Genomic DNA, 18936 nt, shown 5'->3' with positions numbered 1-18936 from the left:
ATTCAAGGGGCTCTGGGAGGCCTGAGCAGCTGTGTTGGGGAATCTGGGAGACCTCTGGCCCCAGGGTGGGAGAAGGTGCAGGAATTCTGGCTACCAGAGCCTCCAGCCTTTGTCTGCAGTGGGTTAATGCTCTCAGAGGCTGGCAGCGAGCCTAGCGTCTGTGTGTTCTCTTTGTGAACCTTCAGTACCCCACTTGCGTAGGTTATCCTGTCTTTTTTATTTTTAATGTTTATTTATTTTTGAGAGAGAGAGAGAGACAGAACGCTAGTGGGGGAGGGACAGAGAGAGGGTGACACAGAGTCCAAAGCAGGCTCCAGGCTCTGAGCCATCAGCACAGAGCCTGATGCGGGGCTTGAACTCATGAGCGGTGAGACCACGACCTGAGCCAAAGTCAGACGCTTAACCGACTAAGCCACCCAGATGCCCCTTGTTTGTGTCCTTTAAGGAAGAGGAAGGATGACGACTCAGTGGCGGGGGTGTGTGTGTCTCTGGGGCTGGAGATGAGGGTGGAACATGAAGATAATGAGAAGACTGAGCTTAGGTTCTGGAGCCCTGGGTTCTAGCTCTACACGCAGCACGCTGCATCACCTGGGATGGTCTACTCTCTCTGGACCCCAGTTGTTCTATCTGTAAAATGGGAATAGTAGCAGATGGACCCATCTCTGTGGTGGAATCTTCGCAATCTTAGTGTTCTCAAAGTGCTGTCCTGGGCCTTGACCCCTCCCCGAGCCCAGACTGTCTCCAGGGCCTGACCTCACCAGGTTGGCCCCACCAAATCGCTGACACCATTTGGCTGCCTCCACCCTCTGCTCTGTCCTCCTCTCGGGGGCCTGAGGCTCATTCCATCTCCCCACCGCACCGGGGCTGGCCAGCCAGTGGTCTTGGTCGGGTCTGGGCAGGGCTTTGGGGGAGGGGGGGGCGCGCTCCAGACTCATATTTGACCTCTTGAGCCTCTCTCTCTCTCTCTCTCCCTGGAGCCAGCATCCTCTCCCCGCCCCTCTTGAAATCTGAGCTCAGGGACCCAGGGAGGACTGTAGCTGCAAAACATTCCATCCAGTTGTCCAAACACTCAGCACAGCTGGCCGAGGGAGGGGCGGCCAGAGCCGAGCTCTCAGGGAGCCCTCGGGCTGTTGTTTTCCTGGGAATGGTGGAGTCCTCCCGAGGAGGGCCAGCCCTGGATGCCCCGAGGGGGTTCACGGGGCCGAGGATAAAGGTAGAGCTCCCAACACGCACACTCAAGGGCTTGCCCCAGGCCTCGCTTCCCAGTGCCCGGCTCCTGGTGGGGAAGATCCAGGTCCGCCTGGCCAGGTGCTGCGGGTGGCCTTGTGAGCATCCTCGTGATGGGGCCCAGGGCTCCTTGCGGGGGAAGGGCAGCGGGGCTGATGAGATAGCAGGCCCGGGAAGTGACTTCGGGGAGCAGGTTTTACTGGCAAGCAGTCCCCGGCTGCCTCTTGGCTCTGACTCACCAGTGACCCTGGACGAGCCTCCAAGTCAGTTTCCTCATCTGCAACAGCGAGGCCTGGGCCTCTTCTGGCTCCGATTTTTTTCTAAGTCACAGCCAAGGACAAGGCCCTTAAAGCGCCCCATGAAGTCCCAGCTCTGCCTAAATGTCCAGAAGGTAGCAGTTTTTTGTCTACAGCCCCCAAAGCGACTCTGACTCCGTTTCCTCCCCGAGGGGCTGGCTGGTGCTCAGCAGCGAGGGGACTATCTCTTACACACTTTGTCACCAGCCGGACTGAGTTCCTTTCCCTCCTGCCATGTTGGGGTGACGGAGAGACCCTCCCCCCCCCCCCCCGCCTTTCCACACTTCCTGTTTTCCATTAATTGTTTCCAGGTGGGCCCAGAGGTTGCCCTGCAGAGGAAGGTGGGGGCACGAGAGAATTTAGCAGGGGATCTATGAGGATCAAAAACAGGAAGGGGGTGGGAGCAGGCCATGGAAAATCCACTGCCAGGAAAGGCAAGGCCAGCATCTGGTTTGCATTAGGCTGAGAGCATCGAAGCCCAGAGCCTGAGTAGGAGATATTGTTATCCACGGGGCAGGGCTGGGGGGTGGGGGGTGTGACTGCTAGTCAGGAACTGGCGGCTTCTCCCCCACGGGGAACTCAGAGGCTGATAGGAAAGAAGAGGGAAGGTGAGGGAGAAAGGAGTAGAGAGAAATGAAACTCTCATTTCAAGGGGTGGCAGACCCTTCACAGATGTTACCTTCTGTGATGTTCACAACCTCACCGGGGACAATCGTGCCCGTTTCGCAGATGAGGAAACTGAGTCCCAGAGAGGTGAGGTGATTTGCCCCAAGGCCACAGAGCCAAGGAACCGCAGAAGCAGGATTAGATTTCAAGCCAAATGAGACAGGGTGAAACACACAAACTATCTTGGGTAGACTGAGGCTGACCACGTCCCGGACAAGGGGGTCCTGAGGATTTGGTGGTGAGTGTGGGCCAGCCTCTGCCCACGGGGCCACTCATTTCTTGTGGGGGTGTCCGACCGTTCCAATCATCATGACACAAGGTGGACATCTGTCTGAGGGCTCCCCCCCTCCCATGCCACAGGGGAAGGCTTGCTGGCGGAGGGGGTATTTGCAAAAGAGATTTATCAGCAGGGGGTAGGATGTGCTGTAGGGGACATTGTGTGAGGAAAGCGGAGGTGTAGGGCATGTCTGGGGCAGTAGCAGCTGGCCTGGTGTGCCTTAGAGGGTGAGATTCCATATTACAGTTGGGGAAACCGAGGCACAGAACGTAACATGCCCAAAGGTTTATAGTCTAGAAGTGGGGTGTGAATCCGGCCTGACACCGGGCCTGTGCTCCTCACTGCTACACTGAGGTGTCCATGCACGCCGGTGGTTGATATCGAGGGGATATCGAGGCCAGGGATGGGGGGTGGGGCAGGTGGAGGTTCTTGCCCAAGGCCACACAACCGACTGGTGATAGATAGAGCCTGGGCTGGACGGGCTCTTTCCAACTCAGCAACCTGGCCAAGGAGGGGACAGACAGCTCCGTCTTCGGGCCGAGTGAAAGCCTGGGGCCTTGGGCATGTAAAGGAAAGTTCCCACGACCCCTTAGGGTGTCTTACCTTTCCTGGCCCGGAGCCCGGGAAGGAGGGCCCCAGAGCCGTCTGCTGCCCACCGAGCCACGGGAGTTAATAATTACGGGGTTTCAGGAGATAGAGGCCTGCTGGGAGGGGCCTCCCTCCTGGGCTGCTGCTTCTCAGAGATAGCAAAGGTTAGCGTGAGGCTCAGCCCAGGGGTGGGGGAGAAGGGCTTCTGCTGCTCGCCTGCTTGGCAGTCTCCGGAGGGACCTTCAGGCTGGCCCTGGCAATGGATGCCCCCAAGGAGCACACCAGGTGTCCTGCCCGAGGGACATGCCCCGTGTTCCTGGCAATGAGCTCGGGGGCTGTCCGCTACGCTCCATCGGTTCTGGGACCTGCCCTTGACGGGAACTTGGGAGAGGAGCCTTGGGACCCAGACAGGTGAGCTAGTGACCTTGATCATAGAGGGGAGGGGAGGAGGATTCTTGCCACTCTGCAGGGGCACTGGGGAGGAGGGGGTGAGAGGCCAGGCTCCTGACGGGGGGGGGGGACTGGCATGGAATCATGAGGGATTTCATGAGCCTCCTACAAGGTCAGTTGCCAAGGGGTGACCCTGATTCTCTAACTTGGTGGCTGTACAGGCACAGAATCTGAGGCTCAGAGGGGGCAAGGCACATCTCCTGGGTCACACAGTGAGCTGAGGAGAGACCTAAGTTCAGAATCAGGGCCTGGGTCATCCAGGCCGGCAGTTTCCTGCTCATCTGTTTCCAGCCAAGGGTCTGTGGTCAGGGCTGTCACGGGGGGGATGGGGATGGCAGGGAGGAGGGTGGGGAAGGGCAGTGTCTTAAAGGTAGAGGACACACCTTTCACTTCTCCCTCCCCTCCAGCTGGCCAGGCCTCTCCTAGGCTCCCCGTTTGTTGTCTGACTGCACGTAGCTGCAGCCTCTAGTGAGTTCTCTGGCTTCTGGGCTGTCCTTCCAGAAAACTGGTGTCAGGGGTCTCAGCCCCATCACCCCTAGCTGTGTGATATCAAATAGGTTCCCGAACTTCTCTGAGCCTATCCTTTGCAGCTGAGGAGCAGAGCTCAATGGGCGGTGGGAGGAGCTAGTGAGACCCGGGAATCCACAGGATGACCACTGGATGTATAGATGACGTGATGTTTTTTTGGTAGTACTTGGGTGTCCGTGCTCCCAGAGTGGCGATCCCACATCTGTCCTTGGAGGCCTCGCTTAAGGGCCTCCACAGCCCACTAGCCACCCCCCCTCCTGCTAAGGACTCTTCCTCTGGGCTGACGCCCTCTCCATGCCTTATCTCCCACCAGTCTGGGTTACCCTGACTTGGACCAGGTCTTATCTCCTGCCCAGGCTTATGAAGTCTTGGAGGGTAAAGGCCCTGTCCTGAGCTCTATTTGTGTCTTTTCCTCCTTCCTCTAAATAACGAACAGAGCACGTGTCGGGAAGACCACTGTTGCTCAACGCTTATTTGGTATAGAATTCAAGTCAACAAACATGATGACATCTGCTTTGAGCCAGACTCTGGGATGGGCTGGGGTAGGTGGAGAAACACTGCACCGAGAAGGACCTGGTCCCTGCCCTTGAGAAACCACAGTCGGGGAAACAATTGCCCCACAGAGTGAAGGGCGTTGGAGGCCTGGGTAGAATGATTCTGGTAGGTCAGAAGGGATGTCACAGTGGCCTGCACAGGTTGTGCACTGCACAAGGTGCCAGCCAAGGAAGTGAGTGAGCAAGGCATGAAATCTAGCCTGCCCTCCACTCACCAAGTCCTGTACCTTGGCATGGGCTGTGCCCACCTGGAAAAGCAGTACTGTTTTCTATTTTTGACAAGGACACCATGCACTTAGCAAGGTGTGCCCTGGGCAAGCCATGACCCTGGAAGTGGAAGTCCTTGTGAGTATGTCTCCCACCCCCCTTCTCCCTCCCATATCGGAGCCCCAGGATAATAGAGCATGCGTCTGCAATTTCCCTTTGGATCCCTAGCCCTTGTATGGTCCACAGTTTGTGTTCCGAAGGGGTACGTGAACGAATGAACAAAAGGATGAATGAAAGAAATGTGTGTCCCCAAATGAAGACCTGACAAATTCAAGCCTGTGGTTTCAGCTCTGTGGGCTCGGAAGAGTAGTGCCCTGAGTTCTGGTAGCTTCTGGAAGGGAAGCACCTCCTTCCTCCTGGCCTCCCAGGCCTCCCTAGACATGGAGGGTGGAAGCTCCCGTCCCTGGTGGGAGATTAGAGCTATATTCTCACTGGATCCAGCCCCGGGCTGAAGTCGAGGCCAGTGATCAGGGCTCAGGACGGGTGACAGAGGGACGGAGGGACTCAGGAACAGGAAGACCAGTGGTCTGGGATGCAGAAAAAGGTTTTGCAGAGGACGTGAGACCAGACGGGTGTGCTTGGTGGGGGTGCATTCCCCTTAACTACAGATGCTGGGGAAAGGCAGGGAAGGGACGGGCAGTGAACCCGCTGTTCAGAACAAGACGGAAAGTCCCCCCTGCGGGGCTGGCGGGGGGTGCCCGGGGTTGAAGACTCGGGCCAAAGGTGGGTCCTCCCTTGGGAAAAGCGGATAGGCACTCAGAGTAAACCCGAGGAAACTTGTTTTGGGGGCCTGGCCCCTTTCCCACCACGCGGGAGCAGACACAGAGCTGGGAGCCCAAGGAAGGAGAGCCCCGGGGGAGGGGGGGGCGGGGTGTGGGCGTGGGAGGGTGTCAGCAGGCTCTCGGTGACAGGTCGCCAAGCTTCTTGATGCAGCGGTGGCCCAGGGCTCGGGCCTCCCTGCGCCGGGGCCGCGGGGGGCCTAGAGACGAGTCGGCCGCGGGCTGCGGCGCGAGGCGCAGGACGCCGACACCGGGCTCCTCCCCCGCCCCCCCTCCGGCTCCCGCGGGCGCACCGTCCCGGGGCGCGCGGCCGGCGGAGGGGCGGGGCCGGGCACGTGTCCTCGGGCCACCCCCTCGGCCACGTGACCCGCGGAGGGCAGGGGCGGGCTGGGCCGGGGGGCCGCGCGGCCGGCGGGGCTGCGGGAGGGACTGACAGGCGGCGGGCGGGGACGCGGCGCCGGGCGGCGCAGGGAGCTCGCGGCGGCGCCGGGATGTGGAGCGGGTAGGTCCGCGCGCGCTCGCCGCACCGCGCCGGCTCGGGCCGCGGCAGCCCCCCGGGGGTTGGGGGTCCCTGCCGCGTGTGCCCCCTGCCCGCGGCGGAGGGGCCCCCTGTGGCCCGAGGACGGGCGAGCCCACTCGGGGCGGAGGTGGAAGGACACCCGGCGGGGGACGGTCGGGGGTCTCAGGGAGGGTGGGGACTGTGAAGGGTGGGCGGCAGACCTTCCCCGGCGGGACGGCGCCAATTCCTAGCTCCTCTGGAGCGCCAGTGAGGAGGGAGGCAGCGGGGGGGGGGGGGGGGTGCAAGCCAGAGTAAGTCTGGGGGGCGCGCCTGGAGGAGGGGGCCCCCAAGCCTGGATGAACCTTTGGAAAGCAGTGCAGTGGGGGAAAGGGGGCCGGGTCTCTGCCAAGGTCGCTAGTAAGTTGATGGAGCTCCGTCTGGGGCTGCTGGCTCCGGCCTGGCTCGGAGGTGTGGGGTGGGACCTCCCTGCGGGCTGAAGGAGGGCGGCACAGCCGTGGGGCCCGGCTTGGTGGCCCCCGTCCCCGTGACTGTTTATTGGCTGTCAGGGGTGATCCCAGTCTCTGGCCCACCTGGCGTGGGACCCCTGCCCTGGCCGTGCGGAAAGCCTGTGGTCTTGTCAGGAACTTGGGCAAACACTTCCTCTTCCCCATAGCCTGGAAAGGCCAGGTCCTGGAAGAGATGGGGCCAGAGTGGGGTGGGTTGTATTCCTGTCAAGAACTGGGCCAACTGGGTGGTCCCAGGACAGGGCCCCTTCCCAGCCACAGCTGGGGAGTGAGGGAAGCCTCTCGGGAGACTGGCAGGTTGGAGAGGTTTCTAATGTGGGCTGGGTCCACTTTACTCGAGGCGCCCAGCAAAGCTGGAGCTGAGATGCTAGGGAGTTGTGGGGCTTTGTCCCCAGCAGGGGGTGCTGAGAGAAAGGGCTCCTGGTAGGGGTGAGGTGTGGAGAGGGGTGAGACTCTTAAAGGGCGAAAGTTGAAGCGGAGCCTGTGTGTTCTTTGGAAACCTAATCACCACACCATGACCACTACCACCCCCACCCCGCCCAAGAAGAGTGAGTTTCCGGAAAAAGTGGTTAATGTGGAACCTGGTGAGATTAGCGCAATCCTTGCCTGAGGTTAACTGTGTTTAAGGGGCAGCCTAGTCTGGAAGAAGCTTGTGACCCCACGTGTTGGGGCCACCCGGGCAAAACACAGTCGCTGAGTTGCTGTGTGATCTTAGGCGTATGGCCCCACTTCTCTGGGTCTCTGAATGAAATGAACAGGTGATCCAGGCGTGATCCAGGCCCAGAGTGCCCTTCCCTGGAGGCGTCCAGGCCAGGGCCAGACAGACAGGGCTGGGAGCCGTTAACAGATAGACGCTCTCTTTAAAGACAAAGTCAAAAAGCCTCCAGGTCTTGGAGAAGACCCCTAGTCCGGCCTCCCTGCCAGATTTCCAAGAGCCTTCTGGATGAACCAGGCTGCCAAGCTGACCTCCCCACGCCATGATGCTCGATATAGCTCACCTTTTGCATGTACGTTTGGACCCCTAGGGCCTCAGGTACAGAGCACCTAGCAGGTGCTTTATAAATGCAGATGGAAAGCATAGGGGGCAGAAGGAGGAGCTGGACCTGGAAATGAGAGGCAGAGTTTTGGGGTTCCCCTGAGCACTGCATTTTTATGGACCCCCCCTCCCCCGACTTGGATATTGGAGGCAGGGACTGAAGAAGGATCAGGGGCCAAACTGCCAGCATCCACTGGGGGTCTGGTGTCCTGGAAACTCATCCAGACCCCAGCAGGAGCTGGAAGGGACCCTGCTTGGGGTCACACTTACCCACGTAAGTCTGACTGAGCTGCTTGGGCTTGTGGCCTCCAGTGGCTCATGACAGTCTGGGTAGGTATATATTTGGGCTCTCATTCTAGAGTATGAGTCAGGGATCAGGAGTCAGTGGCCCTGGCTAAGCTGTCAATGTCCCTGGGGTTTCGTTTTCTCATCGGTAGGTGAGGAATAGAAGCTGTTGATGGCTGGGTCCTGGTGCCAGTTCACCCCCTTGGCCCCGGACCCAGGGCTGCTCTCCTAGGGTGGGTGGCAGGGGCAGGACTCTGCAGGAGCTCAGGCAGGCCCTCTTCCTGGGGACTCCGTGAGCAGGAGCCCTGAACTCTGAACCCAGAGGCAGCTCCCCCATAACTGGGATACTCCTCTCCCCATTTCCCACAGTTTCCCACGTCCACAGTCTTGGTGGCCAAGCCTGCTCTGAGGCGGTGAGGACAGCATCTTGGGCATATCTGCGGCTGACATGGTGCTGGGCACTTGGGGCTCGGTCAGCAAAGACCAGAAATTGAGTTCTGGGCTAGTTTTCTGCCGCTAAGCGGCCACATGCCATTGGTCCAGCCCCCTGGTCTCAGTTTCCCTATCTGACAGATGGGGCCAATCATACTTCTCTCTAGGGAGGGCCAGTCTCTGACTGACCCCTCAGGAATGAAACAAGCCCCCCCAACCTCCCAGGGATGGAGGACTGTGTCCTAGCAGGCAGGACCCTGGGGGGGGGGGGGGGCGCTCCAGGGCTGCACATAGGCTGTGTGGCCTTGAGCAGGTCACTTAACTGCTCTGGGTGTTGATTACCCTACGGGGCTTGGATCTGTGAGCCCCTGCCGGTTGGGCCGAGGTCACAGGGGCCTACAGGCTCAGACTTCCTCCGAAGTATGAAGCCTGGGGGCTTCAGGAGCAGGAGGGCGGGCCTCCTCCCTGGGAAGCAGTCATTCACCTTTCCCAGCTGCTTCTTCCGGGAAGCTCTCCTGGATCTAACTAACCCCGCCCCCCCCCCCCCCCCCAGCCCCTGCCCCCTCAACCGTTGGAGCTATATTTCCTGCACTTGTGTGGAGCTCAGACCCTCATGAGAATCCTGCTTGTCCTAGACTCTCCCCAGGTCTGCCCAGGATTTGTGCCCAATAGGGTGGTGGAGGAGGGGGAGCAAAATGAGTTAGAATGTGGTCCGAAGGCGGCTCTGTGTGCAGTCATGCAGATTGGGTGGATCGGGGCTGGTGGGGTGCCTAGCACACGATGGGCGCTCACTATATATCTATTGGACTTTCAAGGTCATAGGGCGTCAGATTCTTCTAGGACTAAGCAGGAGGATGTGAGGCATGTGCTGTGTGCCCCCTTGCTCGGCGCCCACCCTCCCAGACCTTGTGTTGGCTCCCAGTGGAGACACGGGGCTGGATTTCTTGTCTGGGCTGGGACCGGGTTGGCAGCCCTGGGGCTGTGGTGGGGAACGGTTTGCTTGGTCTGGTCCACCGGGTTCAGGTGTCCAACCTCCCTGCTTTCCATCCCGAGGCTGTTGCTGACCTCCGCCTTCCCACTCTGTTTCCCCCTTGCACCTTCTCTCCCCGCCCCCCACCCCACGCTGGGGTCCTACTCTGTTTGCAGGCCTGGCCTCCTGTTCCTATGTATGAAATATATGACACCCTTGTCCTATTCTTCTGGAACCATCCCTTCTCAACCCTGGCAGTGGCTGCTCCTCAGACCTCCAGGCTGGCTCTCTGGCCCTAGGCCCTGCAGTTTTTTTTGTTTTTCTTTTTTCCCCTGTCCCTCTCTCCAGCCCCAGGTTGTGCCACAGTCCCCCCAGCCCTGAGTCTTTTGTGTCTGTGTGGCTTGTGCACAGCCCCCTCCCGGCCCACAGACTTCCTCAAACCCCATGTGCATCCCGCCCCACTTCTCCAAAACCACCATTCATCTTTCCTCCCGTCTGGATTTTTCCGGCTGACGCGTCACATGATGCGATAGAGCTGGGACTCTGGGTTCAGTTCCCACCCTGTCACTTTTTGGCTGTCTGTTCCGGTCAGGTCGCCACCCCTCTCTGAACGTCACGTGCCTCATCGTCCAAAGCGGGCTAGGGAGAGCATCTCCCTGCCGCGGCATCATGAGGTTGGGACTCGAACACGGCTTGACGGTTTGGAGCTGTAGGCTTAGCCCCTCTCTGTCAGCTCAGCCTGGCCGGGCTTGCTGGCCAGTCAGGGAGCCTCTGCAGGAAGCCTTTCCTGGGACCCCCCGCGGCCCCCAGACCGGAGTCACCTGGCTGTCAGCCTCGGTGCCCTCAGGGCTTACGGGAACACCTGTGGGTGCATGAGCGCGAGTCTCAACTGGGCCCCTGTGCCGTGGCACCACCCTGTAGACCGGATCAGCCGAAGCCGCCCTGTTGGCCCCCGGGCAGAGGCTAGCGGTCCCATTGTGTCCCGGTGGTCCCAGCTCTGCTCCCTCCAATTCCAGAGCCTCCCTAACGAGCTCCTTCCAGCTTCTTTAATGAACCTGTCATGCCCACCAGCACAGGGATCTTTAATTCAAAGAGGTGACCTGGGCCCTGGTCAGTGGACAGGGAGAGACCGCGGGGCAGAAAGACCTCATGGCGGGCCGGTTGGGCTGGAGATGGGAAGAGGTATGCAGGATCCTCGCTGGGCCCTCCTGACCCCTGGGAGTGACCTCTGCACAGGCCCTCCTGGTCCAGTGGGGGTTTCCGGGTGACTGAAGACCGTAGAATCCAGGGGACCTGATTCTCATATTGCCATTTTTTGTGGATGGAGACAAAGCCATGCTGGCTGGCCTAGGGCAGGATTGGCGGGGGTGAGGATTGCATTACTGCACCCCCACCCCCTTGTGTGTTTCCTGGGGAAGTGACCCAGTGGGGCCTTTCCTGTATAAACTGTCGTGGGCTCCGGGCAGTGGAGCCGGTTCAGGATGGAGGGTGTTGGATGCTCCCACTTTCCTCTGACCTTGACTCTTACTATCTCCTGCCTCTAACCCCTTCCCAGGGGCCCCTGCAGCGTATTGTGGTTGCTGGACTCTGTTTCTGCGGGGAATGGGGACTGAAAAGGTTCCAACAGAGGGCCGTGGACCAGGGCTGAGGGGCGGGGAGGGGGTGCGGTGTGGTAGCCCATGCCTGTCCAAGGAGTGCAGGTGGTCCCGTTGAGGTTTGCCAGCCTTTGGTTTGGGATGCTGAAGTGTGTGAAGCTGGGGCTGGACCTGTGGGGCCTAGGGCCCCTCCTGAAATTTCTGAGTCGCCTCACAGCCTAGAAGTGTGAGGGGAGGGCCTACAGATTCAAGCGTCCCTTCCAGTACCGAGGTGGGGGAGGGTGTCTTTCCTGAACCCCTGGCCCCGGCATTGGGTGGTTCGTGACTACGGGGTAGACGTGTTCTTCATATGCTTTCAGCCATTAGGATTTTTTGAGTTGGGCTTTTTCACTGGGGAAGCGGGGGGGCAGGGAGGATGGGAGATGGGTAGTGGGGAGGCCACTGTTGCCTCTGGCTGCAAAAGAGGGCCCCCATCCTTCCCGGCAGGGGGCTGAAGTGAGAGCCTGTTGGGAAACTAAGGGGGGGCAGTCCAGCCATAACCCCAGCCCATGCCCCAGCAGGAGAGTTAGTGTCTTTCACTCGGGCCCGGGGCCCAGACCACACTGGTGGCCCTCGTGGGAGGGGCTGGAGGTCTTTTTCTCCTCGGCGGGGACATGGCTGATGTGTGGGGTGGTCCTTGCAGAGGGAAAGGCACTGGGGCTGGGTGTCTGAAACCTGGAATCCTGCCTGGGTCACCCCCACCCTTGGCCCACAGTTCTCGCCCATCCTGTTGAAACGTGCAGTCCTCGAGTTGGGGTCTGCCACCCGCCCCCCCCCCACCCCCAAGCCTGAGTGACTATGGCCATCCTCTCTCACCTGAAGAAATGGCACTGGGCCCGGGGCCTCCAGACTCTCAGCGGGAAGGACCTCCCTGAGGCCTGCGGTTTCAGCCGCGGGACCCAGAGCCCGGGCAGGCACAGTAGGGGTATCTGCCAAATGTGGCCACAGACGGCACGGTCTTTACATGGTGCTTCTCCAGTGACTCTAGGTCGTGACCCCCGTCCCACAGGTGGGAAGCAGCTTCAGAGAACTTTGGTGACATTCGCAGGGGCTGGCGCGTACCCCAGCTCAGAGCCTGGCATGGACCCTGGCTTTGCCCTCCTGGGAGGCAGTGTCTGGGCCTGAGCAGAGGCTGAGAAGTTGGTCGGGCCAGAATTGGGTCAGATTTCCCTGCTGCGGCAAGGAGTCGTCTCCTGAGTCCACCCCGGGGCCTTGTAGACCTTGACCCTGAGGCTGATGCAGTGATTTCATACTCACCCCCCACCCCACCCGGTGGGGGCTTCAGGCCAAAGACCTGGCTGCCCATCTTGCACAGCCACCCACCAGCTGTGTGAACCCGGCAAGTTCTGCACTTCTGTAGACTCTGTCCCTCATCTGTGGGATGGGGACAGTCCCACAAATGCTACTGAGAGCCCTAAATGAGAGGGCATGGGCAGAGTATCCCAGCATCTGGCATGGTGGGAGTCCCCTGGGTGCGGATCCCAGCCCAGGGCCGCCATAGTGCGGCCGTAGCCCCTCCTCGAGCCTCGGGGACCCCTTGCCAACGAGACTCTCCCCCACCCCCAAGGGTATTAGGAAAGATCATTGGCATAAACGCTGTTGATGGAGTGACAGATGTGTTTTCCCACTTCATCTATCAGTCCCCGGTCCCTGCCAGGCAGGACTCAGCCAAGGAACCATGAGGCCACACTCTGGGCCAGTTCCAAAGCCTAGGGCAGGCCAAACTAGGTGCCTGGACAGGGCCACGTGAAGGGCTGGGAATGGGCTCATTGCGGGGGCCCCTGGGTCCCCAGCCCCTTTGTGTTACCTGGGAGGGGCACCGACGTTCAGGGGCTGCTTGGTGACCGTGCCGGGGGGTCCAGATGACAGGGAGGAGCAGCTGATCCCCAGTCTTGCCTTTCACACTTTCCCCTCAGCAATCCTGAGTCTCGCGACCCCTTGGCCTCGTCTTTCCTCCCTCCTGTGTGGGCCCCGCTGAGCCCCCTCCCCTCCACTTCCCCACTGTTATCAGTGGCCTGGCCCAGCCACTCACCCTCAGCCCAGCCACCGAGGCTCAGAAGCTGCTGGCTCAGGAGCTGCCAGCTTTTGCTGACTGAGCGAGTCCAGAGGTGCTGTCTTGGCACAAACCAGTGCCGGCCGGGCCCTCTCCCTTCCTGCCTCCCTCCCTCCCCAGGGTCTGTTGCAAAGTGAGGGGTGTGGATGGACACTGGGGGGTGGGGGACAGAGGCTGATGGCCCCCTCACTACCTCTAGGGTCTTCAGCTTCAGGGAGAGAAAGATCCTGAGGCCCAGAGAAGGGTGTTTGCCCGAGCTCACAAGGCAGACCAGCGGAGAGAGCCCAGACTGCTCCCCACAGGGAGCAGGAAGACAGTCCGCCTGGCCTGGGCTATTTGGCAGAACTTTCCTACCTCAGCAATGCCCGCCCTGGCTGGGTCCTTCCTCTCCCGGCCACCCTAAATGGGGTATAATTTGCATAAAATTTGCATTACCGATAGCCAAGAAGGCGGTTCCCATTTAAGTGCCTCCTGGGTGCCAAGGTCACATCCATCCAGTGACCCTGGAGGTAGGGCCATTGGGATCGTCCCCACTTTGTAGAAGTGGAAACTCAGATTCTCAGCACTGATGCATTTCCAGTCTTCTGCTGGACAGATAAACTGAGCACCTACTGTGTGCCAAGCTCAGCCCTAGGCCCTGAGCTGGAGAGGGTGGTTGACGAAGGTGAGTGAGTCGTGGCTTTGCCCCCAGGTGACCTCGTGTTTGGTCCTTCTGCCCTTGACAGCCTCACGGGTAGAGTTCCTATTTTACAGAATAGGCCGGGAGTGGCAGGTGCGCTGTCCAGGGTTGGTGCCTGGGCTCAGCTCTGGCTCTCAGGACCCCACCCTGTATTTGCTGTTTGCCTCGCAGCCAGCCCCACCCAGACGAGGGCCACCCGCCGCCCCTTGAGGCTGTCCCCGTCCCCTGGAAGAGCGTGGGCCCCTGCAAAAGCCACAGGACGGAGTCCCCAAGAGGCCTGGCGGAGACCCCTGGAGGGGAGGAGGCCCAAGGTGAGGAGGGCCCTGCGGCCGCCCCGCTGGACGTGCTCCGCCTGCGAAGCTCTTCCATGGAGATCCGCGAGAAGGGCTCAGAGTTCCTGAAGGAGGAGCTTCACAAAGCCCAGAAGGTGGGGGCTCAGAGGGCAGCGGGAGGGGCTGCGGGGACAAGGGGCCCGTCGGGAGGAGCTGTGGGCTCTCCCTGGGCACCCAGAGAGATCGTGCACCTGCCAGGGCCGGCTGCACGGAGGCCTGTGCTGGGCGTGAGGGAAGCACAGAAGAGAGTTCTGCTCGTGACTTTTGAAGGACTTCTAGAAGTCTTGACTTCTCTGAAAGCCTGTCCTAAGCTCTAATAGGCTGGCGGGTGGGGCTTCAACATGCCACAAGCTAAATGGAAAATGCATCATAAACTGTAGGACAACAGAGGAAGGGCGGTCGGGGCCCAGAGGCCCACGTAAGATGACCCTGGCCATGGAGCCTGATCGGGGCGGGTGGGGGGAAGCGGGGTGCCCGGGCCCATCCATGCCAGGCCTGGGGCCCCTGTGGGGCTCACAGCCACCCACCTGGAACCCCTCCCCCTCCCCAGGAGCTGAAGCTGAAGGACGAGGAGTGTGAGCGGCTGTCCAGGGTGCGGGAGCAGCTGGAACGGGAGCTGGAGGAGCTGACAGCCAGCCTGTTTGAGGTGTGGTGGCCGGCTTGGCGGGGGCGGGGGGTGGTTGCAGGTTGGGGAACGCGGCTGCTGGGTATCCGCAGGCCCCTCTGCGCTCACACGGAGCCTGCCTTCTTCCCAGGAGGCCCACAAGATGGTGCGAGCAGCCAACATGAAGCAGGCAGCGTCGGAAAAGCAGCTGAAGGAGGCGCGGGGCAAGGTGAGGGCCCCGCGTGCTTCGAGCCACACCCAGAGCTCCCGCCCTGCCCCGCCGGCCCGAGAGCGCTGGGCTTTCGCCACCCGGTGGGACCCCGGCGTGCGCTCGTGGGTGGCGGGGATGGGCAGACCACGGCCCAGGACGTCGAGGCAGAGGTGTCTGAGACGACACGGCTCCCCGGGGACCCCAGCAGCGTTCGCACCGCACCAGAGACCTTTGCGGGGCCTCACCAGGGCGGGGAGGATCCCGTGGGCAGTGTAATTTCTCCTGCCTCCTTCCATAAGCCCTTTACAAAGCAGAAACCCCAGGCTGGCTGTGGGAGCCTGGGCCGGTAGCTTCCTCTCTTGGAGTCTATTTGCACGTCTGTAAAATGCGAGGGCTGTGTGGTTCCTGGCTCCTGAGGGCCCCTCAGTGGGAAGCCCGGCCAGCTCCCAGACAGGTGCACGTCACAGAGCCCTGACGTACGGTGTGACCTCAGGCAGGCCGCGTTTCCTCTCTGAGCCTCAGTTTCCTTAGCTGTGAAATGGGTGTGTCAGTCCCCCCCTTCAAAGGCCATTCCAAGGGTAACAGCAGGGGTCGGGTACTAGTCACTGCCGGGACAGGCTGTCCTGAGCCGGGGCGGCAGGCAGGGGCAGCCTGGGCAGCGTTAGCCCTGGACTAAGGTTGACATCCACCTCACCCCGGCCAGATCGACATGCTGCAGGCAGAGGTGACAGCCTTGAAGACACTGGTCCTCACGTCCACACCGGCCTCTCCCAACCGCGAGCTCCACCCACAGCTGCTGAGCCCCACCAAGGCCGGGCCCCGCAAGGGCCACTTGCGCCATAAGAGCACCAGCAGCACCCTCTGCCCCGCCGTGTGCCCCGCTGCCGGACATACCCTCACCCCGGACAAGGAGGGCAAAGAGGTGAGGGGCGGCGGGCGGGCGGTGGTGGACGCGGGACAGGGAGACAAGTCCCCCAGGCAGTGGGGCCCAGTGGAGAGGCCTGACCCCTCACAGTGTGACCTGGAGCCTGGCCTGCCCTCTCTGGGCCTCTGTGTCCTCTGGGAGGGCTGGGCAGGTTTCTGTGATAGGAGGTTTGGGCCTCGGCCTCTGGGTGTACCACGTGGGGGGCCTGATAGGCCCTCCAAGCCCCTCTAAGCAGTAGGTGATGTTCTGTGCGCCTGAGGCTGGCCTTGGCCTGAGGGCCTGCCTTGGGTGGGGGGATGGGGGAGTTCTGCTTGGAGACACAAGGAGGCCTCGGCCTAAGGAGGCCACTGCTGGGCCTCTGGGGACAGGCTGCTTGGACCCTGGGCGCCCACAGCCCTGACGCCCAAGACCGTCTTGGGACATCCCTGGACTCGAGGGTCCTCGACACCTTCTGGCTCCGGTGCCTAGACAAGCATAGCATTTGGGAGCTGTCTCCCTCCCCGCCCGGGTGGCTGGGTGCATGGGCTGCTTGGTCCAGGCTGGGCAGCGGCCACAGGTCCTTGGCCACAGGTCCTTCGGCGAGTGAGGTCACCTGCCAGAGCCTCAGTTTCTTCACAAAAGTAGGGCCTCCTGGGGCTATGGGGCGCTGACGAGACCTGGATGTCAGGAGCTCGGCTCAGGGCTGCACCCGGCGAGCCCTACAAGGGCGGTCGTGGGATTCTGTTTCCTGTGGTCTTTGACACCAAGGCAGCCCCCAGCCCGCTCCTGCCCTATGTCTCTGGAGCCTCCGGGGAGGAGGTGCGGGCCAGGCCTCTCCCCCTCCCCCCACTTCCGAGCTCTCAGCTTCCGACTGAACACTAACATCTCCTTCCTCCCGTCTGTCTCTGTGCACCTGTCTGTCTGTCTGTCCGTCTGCCCTGCCCACCCAGCCCGGGCTGGCCCCCCTCCTCTCCCTGCTCCTCTGCGTGGTCCCCAGCAAGGCTGTTCACCTCACCTACGAGCCGGCTTGGCAGCTCCTACCTGGGGAGCCGCCCACGGCCCCCACCTCCACCTCCGCTACCTGTCTCTCCTTTTCCCGACAGGTAATGGCCGCAGAGAGGGGCCGCCCCTCCGTCCCCCACCCCCAGCCTCACTCACACTGCACGTGCCCCAGGGCGGCCAGCGGGTCGCCTCTCCAGAGCAGGCGGCCCGCGTGTGTTCCCTCTGTGTGCCTGTGTCTGTGTGTGCCGTGGTACCTGTGTGTACGGGGAGGGGGGTGGGGGTCCCGCGGGGCCACTTTTCAACTTCTCCCCCTCCAGGAGGCAGTGAGGGTCTTCAGGAAGGGGCCCTGGACCCAAGTAGAGGCAGGAAGCTAAAAGCACACTTGGATGTGCAAGTTTGTGTTCTGAGGTCTTTGGGCGAAAGGAAGGAGGCCGTCCCTCCTCGGGACTCAGCTTCCCTCCCTGGCCACTGGGGACAGACTCACCGGCAGGCTGGGGCCCGTCCCGCAACCTCCCCGCCTCCCCACCGCTGTGGACTCTGCCCGTCCAGGCCATGCTGCCCCTCCCCCCCACCCAGCGCCTTGACCGCTGCGCCCCGCTCACCCTCCCCCACAGGTGGACACGACCCTGTTCGCAGAGTTCCAGGCCTGGAGGGAATCCCCCACCCTGGACAAGTCCTGCCCCTTCCTTGAAAGGGTGTACCGGGAGGACGTGGGCCCCTGCCTGGACTTCACCATGCAGGAGGTGAGGCAGGGCAGAGGGCGGCCGACCCGGGGCCCAGCGCCTCAGCCAGAGGTCAGCCCCTCACTGCTCCACCTGCTGCCCCGCTTTGTTGCAGCTCTCGGCGCTGGTACGGGCCGCCGTGGAGGACAACACGCTCACCATCGAGCCCGTGGCTTCGCAGACGCCGCCCACGGCGAAGGTGGCCGCGGTGGAGTGTGGCAGCACCAAGTACGTTCAGCGCCCTTCCCCCTTCCTTGCGCACTTGAGAGAGCCACACCTAGCCTTGAGCTCTGCCGAGGGGGTGGCCAGGGATTGAGCCTCAGGCTTGCCTGCGGAGGGTCCGGGTGTGGGACCCGAGAGGAGCAGGGGCGGGGGGTGGGCTAGAGTGCAAAAGCACGGTGGCTGCCATCACCACCCCCCTCTCCCCCCGGCCCTGTGCGGGGAGGAATCTTTGGCAGAAGTTGCTGCCTTTAGTCACGGACCCCCAGGCCATCCAGGGGGGTCTGGGAGCTGGAGTCTCCCTCTTCCCAGCCTGACAGACATCCCTGTCCCACCCCCAACTCTCTCTCCCACAATGGGCTCTGGGCCCCGACTGACATGTAAGTGAAGTCATTTGTTGACTCCCCTTCTGCTAATAAATAACCAAACAGCCCTCATGTCTTGGCTTTCCTGCTACTCAGCTGGCATCGAGCAGGGCTCGCAGCAGACCAAAATAGCCTTGGTAGAGCAAGGGGCAGAGACAGGGAGCATTTTCCCTTGGCAGCCCAGGATTTGACCTGCCAGGGAGGCCCCTTGGGGAGAGTCTTGTCACTCATGGGAATATTTGAGCCATTTTGAAGGATGAGTGGCAGTTTGCCAAGTAGGGATGTGCCTTGCAGGCAGAGGGGACAACATGAGTGAAGGTGTGAGAGGCCACGGTATGAATGGAAGCATCACTGGGTTTGCAGAGCGGTGGCGTGGGTAGGGAGATGGGGCTGAGGCCACACAGGAGGGCCAGAGTGTAAAGGGCCTTGAATGAAGTTTGGGCTTTGACCCACTAGGCCAGCATTTCACAAGCTCATCAGTAGATGTACCCTGAAAAGAGGGTTGCCAAGTGCAATCAGAGTCACAGTGAATCTGGAGGCAGCAAAGGCGCTGATAAGTCCCGCACCCCAGGAGCCTACTTAACCTTCCTCTGCTCTGGATTCTCCATAACGGTTTCCTGGGCAGTAGCAAAGCAGCGGGGAAAGATGATGGGCTACATACAGGCTTTTGGAAGAGCCCCTGGCTGTAACGTGGAGCTGAGAGGATCCAGGCAAAAGGCCCCTTGCGTGACCTAGCCTGGGGACTTGGTGACAGAGTGGAGGAGAGAGAAGACTCTTGTTTAGCTGGGGAGGGCATCACTGAGTCTGAGGGCCCCGATAAAGTAGGCGGACTG

General features: G+C 61.3%; 1 protein-coding gene across 4 annotated transcripts in view; it reads left to right on the top strand.

Moving 5' to 3' along the window:
* Positions 1 to 18936, top strand: part of RAB3IL1 (RAB3A interacting protein like 1) — a 43106-nt gene that overhangs the window by 19300 nt on the left and 4870 nt on the right. The window contains exons 1-8 of one of the 4 annotated variants that reach the window (XM_006937395.4): positions 3229 to 3465; positions 13916 to 14171; positions 14627 to 14722; positions 14832 to 14909; positions 15595 to 15813; positions 16746 to 16898; positions 17412 to 17540; positions 17635 to 17747. In XM_006937395.4, coding sequence (XP_006937457.3) covers positions 3314 to 3465; positions 13916 to 14171; positions 14627 to 14722; positions 14832 to 14909; positions 15595 to 15813; positions 16746 to 16898; positions 17412 to 17540; positions 17635 to 17747 — 1196 coding nt within the window. In that variant the 5' untranslated portion in view covers positions 3229 to 3313. Of the gene's footprint in view, positions 1 to 3228; positions 3466 to 6073; positions 6135 to 13915; positions 14172 to 14626; positions 14723 to 14831; positions 14910 to 15594; positions 15814 to 16745; positions 16899 to 17411; positions 17541 to 17634; positions 17748 to 18936 lie in introns of those variants that run through there. The other 3 variants (XM_045039424.1, XM_023239931.2, XM_045039425.1) reach the window with 3 other exon arrangements.

The sequence above is a fragment of the Felis catus genome, chromosome D1 (genome assembly GCF_018350175.1).
Source record: "Felis catus isolate Fca126 chromosome D1, F.catus_Fca126_mat1.0, whole genome shotgun sequence".
In the NCBI taxonomy this organism is placed as follows: domain Eukaryota; kingdom Metazoa; phylum Chordata; class Mammalia; order Carnivora; family Felidae; genus Felis; species Felis catus.
The sequence above is the reverse complement of the archived record's forward strand: the minus strand, read 5'-3'. Positions and strand labels throughout refer to the sequence as shown.